Source organism: Thermobia domestica, chromosome 2 (genome assembly GCF_964235325.1).
Source record: "Thermobia domestica chromosome 2, izTheDome1.hap1.1, whole genome shotgun sequence".
Lineage (NCBI taxonomy): Eukaryota > Metazoa > Arthropoda > Insecta > Zygentoma > Lepismatidae > Thermobia > Thermobia domestica.
In genome coordinates this window covers 35,803,654-35,815,681 of record NC_137455.1, presented here as the reverse complement: position 1 = coordinate 35,815,681, position 12,028 = coordinate 35,803,654, and the positions used below count along the sequence as shown (strand labels likewise).

At 32.7% G+C, this 12,028-nt stretch overlaps 1 protein-coding gene across 1 annotated transcript in view; it reads left to right on the top strand.

Moving 5' to 3' along the window:
* The window catches only part of LOC145678976 (piezo-type mechanosensitive ion channel component-like), an 89,694-nt gene extending 84,464 nt beyond the window's left edge, over nucleotides 1-5,230 (top strand). The window contains exon 10 of the mRNA XM_081749579.1: nucleotides 5,045-5,230. Within this exon, the coding sequence (XP_081605705.1) occupies nucleotides 5,045-5,230 (186 nt within the window). The remainder of the gene's footprint in view (nucleotides 1-5,044) is intronic.
* The last annotated feature ends 6,798 nt before the right edge of the window (nucleotides 5,231-12,028 follow it).

The following is a 12,028-nucleotide window of genomic DNA, read 5'->3' as shown; positions in this document are numbered from 1 at the left end:
TCTTGACCTGACTACAATCGGTCCTATAATAATGGAAAGGTGGACATTTTTTCACGTTTTATTACTACGCAGTCTATTACTACAAAACTATGCACTTCCGACCACATGTCCATATGAACTTCTTTTTTTTAAGTTTTTTTTTTTTTTTTATGTGAGGAATCTATTCCCATAATATTGTAACAAATTTTGAAAAACACCCTGTAGAATTAGGCCACCAAGCAACTTCCCCAACAGAAAGGAATTGTATGGATCTTATTGTAATTTGTATTTTAGGCATTGCTTTCAGACAACATTTACATATATGACTTGCGGATAACTTCTTTAGATAGTTGTAATTCTTGTCAACAGGAGATTCAGTACTGTAGATTGTAATTCTTGTCAACAGGAGATTCAGTATTGTAGATTGTTCATATCCCAAGTGCGCAAAACTTTGTTTTATTTGTTGTTTCTTGATCTGTAAAATGATATTTCAATGTAATTGAGAAATATTCCAAATTATACTTGACGATATTACAGGTAACGTTGCTAACTAAAAACACAAGATTAATTATTTTAGAGCAATGTTGCTTGGAAGTAAACATCTTGTATCTTTTTAGCCACAATACGAATATACTTTAAAAATTATGAAATCATGGACAAGAAGACGTGTCTCAACCATAGAAACAAACCAAAAAAAAATTTCACGGGTATATCTCAATTCTTGCCAAATAAAGGGTTAAACCTGGATAAGAATTTGCAGTTATCACCAACAGCTTTGTCAATTACTTTATAGTTTATCACTGCTTGCTATTCTGAGAAAACTAATTTTCAAAGATGTTCTTTCCCAAAATAGTAACTGGACTTGGGGGGGAAAATGAAGTACAACTTTTATTATGTTTATATTCCACGAGTTGTTATTTGTCAGTGAATGCTCATCATAGGTTACATTTTCAAATATATATATTATAATTTTATGTCTTCCACTTTTTGACAAATTATGTGAGTGCTTTTAGATACTGTTTATACTCTGTTGTCATATCACGAAATTATAAAATCTGTGCAATTGTTTTTGATTATCAGGAATGTGAGTTTTGTATTGGCATTCGTTTTCCCTCTTTTCGTCGTGATCGTCGAAGGGCATAGAAGAGTCCTTGAAAACCTTCACAGGATAAGTTTGCAGACATAATTGAATCAGTTATATTATAAAGTTCAATCAATTTAATTTATCTTTGAACAAAAAGGTCTACGATGACGCAAATTAACTATTATAAAAGTTTTGCTTGGTTCTGCGATTTATGGATTTGTTTCACATTACGGAGCTAATTAACAAAGTAATTTTTAGTTAATCAAATAATCGTCATATTTGTATGCAACTTAGTGAGGGGTCAGTTGTGTGATTTTGTATCAAATACAACAAATTCTATCATTTATTTTATTATTTATTTATTTATTTATTTTTACTACTATTTACTATTTATTTATTTACTGATTGTAACAACACAACAAGCATTCTGCCCATTTACAGTGTTTGCTTACATGTATGGCAAAGAACATAATTTTTTACAGAATAAAATACAGAAATCTTTACTGTTTCAGTAACTAATTTAGTTTATCAGATTGCAAATTATATTCCTAAACACTCTTTCAGACATATTGAATATATCTATCACTTTACACCTTTCTTCAATTTATTATAGTAAGAGCTCATTCTCCATAAAGTGGCTTTATATAGGATGTTAATACGTGCTTTCTTACAGTACAAGATACTACTATTGTTCAACCTCGTTTTAGACGTTGGATCTTGCATGAATATATTAGAAGTTAGTTCTATGAAATAGATTTTATTGTTTATTATTTTATACAGAAAAAGTACCTACGTTGCTCTAATGTCAGTATATTAAAGTTGTTTGCTAGTTCTAGGTATGATATATATGCGGGGTAAAATCCAGTTTTTTTTTTTTTTTTTTTCATTAATAGTTTCAAAAACGTGCACTGTACTCTTTCAATCATTTGGGTATATTTGGGGTATATTTTGGGCATCATGACAGGATTCCTACTGGTCAGGGAAATCAGGGAAGTTAAGGAAAACTCAGGGAAAATTGTGCAAGTCAGGGAACTTCAGGGAAAGACTGCAAATCAGGGAAAGTCAGGAAAGTTTTATAAAATATATGTTTTCTAACAGTAACGGTAAAAAAAATTTCAACTTAGCCAACCATTATAACGGACGTTATTAACATTTTTATGGGAGGTAAGTGGAATGTATATATAAGCAATTGAGTACTTTTTGTCTCTATAGAATAAATGTTCTCATATATAAATATTCACCGTTATTTATTTCGTATTTATACATGAACGTCAACCGACATTTGTCAGGAAAGTCAGGGAATTTCCTGGAAAAGGTCAGGGAAAGTCAGGGAGAAGTCAAGGAAATAAATTTCTCCTGATCAGTAGAAACCCTGTATGGGGAGTCCAAATAATATTATTATGAATATATTGAAAAAATGTTTATTTGCTGCTTGACAGACTAAAATTTAAACACACAGAAGAAAAGAATGTATTAATAAGAAATGATAACAATATTGTTTACTCGATGCAAGAAATAACAAGAATAAACAATAGTTAACGAATGTATATTGACAATTAAAATATTTTCCTGAGTACGTTTTATTTTATTTGTTTACCGGCATTTTTGATAACTCTTGGCTGTTATTTTTTGCGAGGGATAAAAATTCGATGAAAAACATGATTCCACTTTGAGCTTGTCTATTCTGGGTGTGCCCTCGGAAAATATCCGAAACATACTTCGGCCCCACCCCCGCCAGTCTTTGTCAAAAAAATAAGAAACCCTTAATTTGCTTAGGGAAAAGAGAGGAATGATCTCAGCTGTGTTGCCAATATGTTATTCTGTCATTTGGTCTTGACGAGTGAAGATCGTAGGTTACTTTGAATGGCTAACAAGACAGAGTACAGTGAAATTCGTGGATTAGTTCATTATGGCAACGCTTCTGCATCCAACAATTGAAAGATCTCGGCCGACGGGAAAACACACATCGACAGCAGCACCAGAAGGGACACAGTTAAAATAGAAAGGCTCTAGTATGATTCCTCTTTTTTACCTTGATGTTTCCTCTCAAAAATTCTTAATTTACTATTCCGTTGTTGGTGTTTTTTTTTTTTTTTTAATTCGCTATAAAGTTGTATTTAGTTGTTATTTCCTGTAATATTTAACGCAAATAATGAAAACAAGCTGAAACTACGAGGACCTTGAACACAATTTCTTCCTTGTAAAAGGTAACAGCCAAGAGGTACCAATAATTTGGATGAACAAATAAAACAAGGCATGTCAGGTTAATATTTTTGTTTTATTTATCATTATACATTAATATACAAGTATGTTATGTAAACGAAAATGAATATGTTAACGTTTTAAACATAGTTGATGATTATCGGAACACTAGCAACAATTTCCCGCTTCGCTGGATTAAATTTAAGATATATATATATATATATATATATATATATATATATATATATATATATATATATATATATATATATATATATATATATACATATATATATATAGTAATATAATCCGCTAGTCAGTCACTTTTTACTATTACTAAAACGCTCTCTGATATCGGCCTTTTTCGATCATTTTGAATAATATATATGGATTTAAACGGGATCGGAAGTGTCACTGTTAGTCTCAGCGACCCAGAAAACTATGGATTCGACATTAATATTGGTTATTTTTATGTATCTCCCTCTCTCCCCAAGTTGCGGGCCTCAATTTGGATTAAACGGGATCGGAAGTGTCACTGTTCAACTCAGCGACCCCGAAAACTTTGGATTCAACACTAATGCTGTTCATTTTTTAATCATTTATATATATACTATATATATCTCCTCCTCCCTTTTCCCCAATTTGCGGGGCTGAATTTGGATTTAAACAGCATCGAAACTGTCACTGTTCTTCTCAATGACCCCGAAAACTATAGATTCGACATTAATATCAGTAATTTTCGATCATTTTTAAATATCTCCCCCTTCTCCTTTTCCTAAGTTGCGCCGTCAAAGTGACATGATAAAAATCCATGCCAAATCCAAACCTCATCTATGTTGAAAATTTGTTTGAGATAAGTCGGGTGGTTTAAGACTGATGAAGTCACAAAGACAGTCACTTTCATTTTCATTTTTTTTATCTCTCTCCTCCTCCCCCTCCCTTACGTTGCACCGTCAACGTAAAATAATGTAATCCATGTCAGCCGTGAACCTTCTCTATGTTGAAATTTTCATCGAGGTCGGTCAGGTGATTCAAGAGTTATTAAGTTTTATTCATGTTTATATATCTCCTCCATCCTCTCCCCCCGCCTACGTTCTACTGTCAAAGTGGAATAATAAGAAACTTCCCAGGCTCGAAGCTCATCTATGTTGAAAATTTGATAGAGATCAGTTGAGTGGCTCAAGTGTTATTAACTCACGTACATAGTCACTTTTATTTTTATATATATTGATTTTTGTATATCTCCCCTTTCTCCTCCTCCCCAATATTACTCCGCGAAACTGAAATGATAAAACACATTCCAGATACGAACTTCATATATGTTGAAAATTTGATCGAGATTGATAGTTTGGTTCAAGAGTAATTAAGTTTTATTTATTTTTTATATCTTTCCTCCTCCCCTTCCCCTAAGATACACCATCAAAGTGAATAGATAAAAACACTGCCAGACCCAAACCTCATCAATATTGAAAATTTGATCGAGATCGATCGCATGGTTCAAGAGATTAAGAGTCACATATATAGTCACTTTCAATTTCATAATATAGATTAAGTAGACTCTTTAAACCACGACACTATAAAGAAGAAAGAAAGTATAGGAGAGTAACAATGGATTATAAGAAGGTGAGTGTTTGTCGGGACTTAACATTTTGTATATGGTCGAAACGGAAACGATTTCCAAACCTTCTTTTAGTTCTACCAGGCATAATACTACAATGTGCCAGACATTGCTTGCAAATAGTGTACGATAATTTTAGCTTTTTTTTTCTTTCTCCATAGGTGTGTGTCATTCACTGGATTATTGTTTTTCTCACAGTAATTGCGCAGCCTTTCAGATATAAAATGAAGTATTTTATCTGCTGTATTTGCTCGTTCTTTTTGTCCTGTTTTATGTTAGCAAAGATGTTTTATCAGCTCCGACACATAGTTCACACAAAAACCGATGTAAATTGCACAGTTAAGTAATATTTACTTATAAATGTAGCAAAGATAGCCGTAGTATTTGTATTATATATTTTATTCTTAGTGTGTTGTGGCTTTTAAATTGTAGCTCTTACACAAATATGACGTTTTCTCTTTTTTCTCTTCAGTTTTACGTCCCACGCTTATGCCGGCTAGGCTAAAGGAGACGGTGATGATGACAAATCAATGAAATGTTGGAATGAAGAAAGTGGAAGGAAACGGGAGAATCCCGAAGAAACCCACGTACACAGTGTTTGTCCCCACAAAGTTCACTTGACGCGAGGTAGGATCGAACCAGGGACCCCAAGCACTAGAGGTGAACGCTTTACCACTGAGCTACCGCGGCCCCTTAATATGACGTTTTGTTTTAGGGTATATCGCATTGTTTTCAAATTTCGAAATTCAGTAACATTATGATACCCTAACTTCTCAAGCCAATAAAATAAATACATTTCAATCGACGCCTATGAGCATTGAAGTTTTGCACTTTTCTGATTTCAGAAGAATGTATTACACAGGGTGTTTCAAAAAGAATGACCTGATTTTAAAAGTCCATATGTATTGGTAAAAACATACCACAAAAATGAGATAAATTGCAAAATACTTACAACATTTTCAAGTTTTAGCTATGCTATTAAATGCTCTATGTGTCCACCAACAGAGCACGAACAACATCTAGACGATAGCTATATTCTACCATTTCATCGGAAGAGCGAGGCCGACCTGGACTCTTACATTTGCACAAGCATCCTTTCTCTTCAAATTGACGATACTAACGAAGAATGTTTTTGGGTGTAGGCGGATCAATGTCAAAATATCGCCGAAAAGCCCACTGGACGAAATCACTGAGTCAGTGTTTGCGAACTGCAGCACACAGAATGCCTTCTGTTGAGCGGACACCATCTTACTTCTGGATGACTGCAAACTGAGAAGACGCATTGACTGACATCTAACGGCGATTTTCTGAAACCCTAGGCTACGTCTATTCAAACAACTCGCATTTTCTTGCCGGCACATTCCATGTTTCGTAATTATTACCGTCCAAAATCAGGTCCTTCTTTTTGAAACGCGCTGTATAATCCTTCGTTTGTTGTTAACTGTAATTTACTCTGATTTGTTCATTTGATATATTTTTCTAGATCTACAAGAAGTGAATAAAAACTAGTATTAACACTGCTACAATGTTTTCCTTGTTTTATGGATAGATTAAATACCAGTTATTCTACTTCAATGTAAACGTCCGCCATATCTATGATCTTCTGTCACGCCCGTGGGAGGCGTCGTAGACTCTGTGCGTGTGTTAATCTTTGTCCATATTTCGCAGGGGGCGCCCTATATCACTAATGGTAGCTTCTCTTGTGTCACAATGGTTATCATAAAGCGCTTGTTTCATCTTGGTAAAAAGACTGTAATCGCATGGAATCATTTTGGGGAATATAGATGATGTTTGAGTCTTTCTATCGCCAGTTATGCAAGAAATCTTGCACAGTTCTAACTGCGTGACACCTGAAATTATTATAAGAGTGCCATTGCTTTTTCCTAAAAGTGAGATGAAGGCGAAGTTCTACCTGTGACATACAGAGTAGTGAAGGATTATCCATGAATGTAGTCTATTATAATGAACATCACCTTCACACTACGACCTTACGTAGGATACATTGTCTTTGACCGAGAAGATTCAGAATGTCTTCATTCATTAGGTTAGAGTTTCAAGCGTTATTTAAACGAGCAAATCCAGGTTTTGTCCGTCCAAGCCAAAATTATCACTTTTCCTCAAATAATGATGCAGTATGTCTTATGTACTTGCATAGAGTTACCTTTTTTGCACCTCAGTGACTTGATAGAGTATCCACCACGCTGAAATTTTGCGGTACCAGAGAAAGTGTAGAATGTGAACCACGATTTTGTAGTATACGCCTACGTCCGTCACTGAATCACGTACAGCCTCTCAGTGATCGACTTCATGTAGAGAAGCAATGAGTTGCAATTGTATGATTATCAGTTTGAAAACGTTCTGAACAGGAGTTGTCCTGAACTGCATCTTCCTTTACACCACAGTTCGGTAGGATAACGCTTTGTCTTATTATGTTTTACATAGTCCCTAAAAATACTCCTGTCCGCTCCTACCACATGGTACTTCAATTTTGATCAACGCACATTACTCCCTATAAGCACTTGTTAGGGCTCTTGGACTCTTTAATTAAAATTAAGTGTTAATCTTGTATTCCCAAAAAAATGTATTAGATTTATTAAATTAAGTTATTTCTTGAGACCGGATGTTAGGCAAAATGCCTACTCTTTAATATTAAAGATATGATCGAAAATAACGTTTTAAAGTTTATATGGGAGGATATAGTTTCAATTTAAGTCAATTTCATTTTACCTATTTTGCTTATTTCGCTCATTCCTGCCTAAATAATTGATTTAGTGCCTAATGTTGCTTATTCTATGCATTTTCTTCAAAATAAGACTTTACTGGAGAAAAGTATATAATTTAGTATTTCAAGAAAGGATTCTGCCTCTTCCGAGATAAGTGCTGTTTGTAGTGATAAGATGTAAAATTTTCGACTACTAAATGTACTGATAAAGTGCTGTAAAACTTTGGACTGCTGTGTGTACTGATAAAGTGTATAAAATTTGGACTGTTATGTATAGTGATAAAGTACTGTAGAAAATGTATTTACCAAATATACATGGAATACATGTCAAACTTCGTTTTTTTATACGTATATATATATTTGGAACTTGAATTTATTTTTTAATTGTATTGAGTATTTATCTTCATTATTTCGAGTTCTGTTTTAGTGCCTATTTTTTTAAATTTTAAGTGCCTATTTTCCAAGCCTAAACATCTGGTCTCTAGTTATTCCAGACTTGTCTGGAATGTGCTTGATTTTAGTTTAGAATGTGTATCCTATAGCTTACATTGGCAAATGCTCTTGAAGTCTTGTTACCAGCCTTCCTTATACTCAGCCTATGTAAGACCACAGGCGTCTCTGGCGGGGGGAAGGGACGAGGGAGACGTGTCTCCCCAATATTTTGAAGTGCAAAATATTCAATATTTTATTCTAAATTTATTTATTTACTAACTACAGAATAACATATAAATAATAATAATAATTATATTTATTTGGAATATAATATTCATGCTGTGAAACGATTATAACAGAGTCCTTGATATACCTCAGGAGGTCCATGAAGGTAAGCAGAAAGATAAAACGGAATCGAAGATAATAAACAGATTGGGCTAGATAATACCATTTAAATTACTTTATTTGATGTCCCCCCAAAATTTTACATGCCAGAGATGTCAGTGTGTAAGACCATTCAATTTTAAATTATATTTCATCTGTCTGTTTTATTTCCAGAATTTAATTAATGTAAACAACCTTATGAATGATGTTGCTTATATTGGATTTACGAAATCTAATAATTTTGCTTACCATTTAAGAGGATATATGGGTAAGATCAACAAAAAAAGTAAATTAATTTATCTATAAAAAAATGTTCAAGTCAATGTCAAGATTTTTCATATACTATAGTTAACAAAAATTAAGGGATTCTTTTCATGATAATTGTGGATTTAAATGCTGTGAATGTTTATGTTAACGAAAGGAGAGAACAACCGATTTTCAACACACCAAATCCTCTGTAGGAGCGAGGTTAATGTTACACAAAGAGTGAAAAAGTGCATGAGTAAATTGAGACTCGGTTGTATAGAAGTGTTCTGTCAGAGGTGTTCTGAATATGGACACTGGATTGTCCAAGCACAACAGGAGGTTGTGGTACAAGCCATGTGGTTTGAGTGAAAGAATACCGATTTCAAGAGTGATAGGGTGTATGGCTGTTCTGAGAACGGACTGGGTGGCATGGTGGTTTAAGAGGCTGACATACTGAAAATAATACAAAATTTACCATTTTTCTTTTACTTCTTTTTTATAAGTGAAAGGAGATAATGAAATGCAACTTACCACAATCATAGATAATGTCCTTCTACACCAGAAAATATGAACCTGAAGAATTTTCAGCTTTGCTATCCATAGAAATCACAGTAAGTTGCGTTTCAGTATCTTCTTTCAGTTATGAAAAACAAGCAAAATAAAAATGGTAAATTTTGTACTGTTTTTAGTATATCAGGCTCTTAACGCATGAGCACGGATCGCAGAAGATCCGGGGATCGAGCTTTGGTCCAGTCATGAACTTTTCACTCTTTGTGTATCGTAGATATTAATTTTTTTCTTTTCAACTTATTTATGAATACGGTGATTCCAAATGCAACCTTAAAATTTGACTATTTATTTGCTAAGAACTGTGGATTATTCTTGAACTAGCATCAAGTACCCGCTTCACTGGGTTAAATTAAGAAAAAAATAGTAATATGTTCCGTTAGTCAGTCACTTCTTACTATTACTAAAGCACTCCTTGATATCGGTTATTTTCGATTATATATATATATATATATATATATATATATATATCCCCTCTTCTTTACATTTTGCTGGGGCACGGTATCAGAAGTGTCATTGTTCATCTCAGCGACCCTGAAAACTATGAATTTGACACTGATATTGGTCATTTCGATCATTTTTATATATATCCTCCTCTCCCAAGTTACAGGGCTGAATTTGGATTTAAACGGCATCACAAGTGTCCCTATTCATCTCAACGATCCCAAAAACTATAGATTCGACACTAATATCCGTAATTTTCGATCATTTTTAAATGTCTATTCCCCCTCCCTTCCCTTAAGTTACACAATCAAAGTGATATGACAAAAACCATCTCAGATTCGAACTTCATCTAGGTTGAAAATTTTATCGAGGTCAGTCCAGTGGTTCAAGAGTTATTAAGTTTTATTTATTTTTATATATCTCTCTCCTCCACCCCCCCTAAGTTCTATTGTGAAAGTGAATAGATAAATACCATCCCAGGCCTGAACACCATCTATGTTGAAAATTTGATCGAGATCGGTCGGGTGGTTCAAGAGATTAAGTGTCACAAACATAGACATTTTCAATTTTGTAATGTAGATTATTAATTGCTGAAAGCTAATTGACTATTGAATCTATTTACCCTTATCTCAATAACTAAGTTATGATATATATATATATATATATATATATATATATATATATATATATATATATATATATATATATATATATATATATATTAAATATACTCCAAGTTCTGGATAATCACAATAACATTTTAAAACACATTTTTCTGACCAGAACAAAATGAATTATTTAATAACTATACGATTTTTGTTAAAGTTTCAAGGACCTAACGTCCTCTTCATCAGACATTGAGAAAAGACAGATGACAGCAAATCTTATATCTTCCTCAGCCGTTAGTTAGAAAAAATGCAGTGTACAGTATGGTTAATAAGATATAGTCCAGTATATGGTATAGTTAATGAGATATAGCTCAATATACGATATGGTTATTGAGATATAGTCCCAAATTATGATTAACTCTGAAAATTTAATTTTTGCCTATCTATGATATCTAAAGAGTTTGGAACACCCTGTAGCCTTTTAGCGACACTAGCGCCAATGAGAATGTACGTAAATCAATCTTCAGTTATTTGAATGTAATCAGACTCTTGATATAATAAACATTGCTGAAGTTTGCAACACTGCTTAAATCATGTACTGTAATTGCGAGAACTTGTAATTACAGCTACTAAAAGCTATTGCTGTAATGCTATAAAAGAGAAGAGAAACAACAGTCGTTTTAAATATTTTCCACAAATACGCTAATTTCACCAATGTTGCGAACTTTATCAATGTTTATCACATCTCCGGAAGGGTTTGAGATATTCAAGTGCTGTAAACGACAAAATAATTTGTACGAAATCATACAAGTAACTAGATATGATACTTATCTAAGCCTTTTTTTTTTAACTATACATACTATAATATCCTTACTATAAAAATACTATAATAACATACTATAAAAATACTATAACATCCTTAGATTGTAACACTGAACAATAAATGTGATATTTTAAGTTTTCTTTGACATGTTATTTGAAATATATAATAATCAGACGTAGTGCCGTTTGAAAAAATATAACTTTATGTTAGGTTGGCAACACTTCATTGGGTTTCCTGTTTAATAAATGTAAAGATATACCTTCTTATAGTTGCTTCGTGCAAAGTTTCGCTTTTCTCCCTCTTTTCGTTTCTCCATTATCACGGTTGGACATTATAAATGGTGCACCCTATATTTATCTATCTATTTATCTATTTATCTATCTATCTATCTATCTATCTATCTATCTATCTATCTATATCTATCTATCTATCTATCTATCTATATATATATATATATATATATATATATATATATATATCAATTACTGTATTAAAATATCTCTCCTAGTATTAATTATGAAAAAGAGTAAAGCTTTCTTGTGGGGCTAAATGATTAGAATTCCCGTCTACAATACAGGCGATCTGAATTCGATTCCCAATATTTTGGTGGTTCGGATCTCACATTAAACTGTAGATCCATATCTCATGTAGCCTTAAGGCTAAAAAAGTTATATTAATCTCCAAAATGTAAAAATAGTGAAGAAAGTAGAATTAATTAGCTATGGGAACTAATTGATCTTACAGCAAATCTAAAGATCATTATTTTCAGAATGTTTTATTTCTAGTATTACTTTGCTTTTACGGCATAATCGTGGAAAGTAAAACTCAAAAGATTTCATTTCGTTCATTTTTTTTATTTTATTTATTTATTTATTATTATTATTTTTTTTTTGGCTTTGTTTTCAGGCTTAATTTTTAC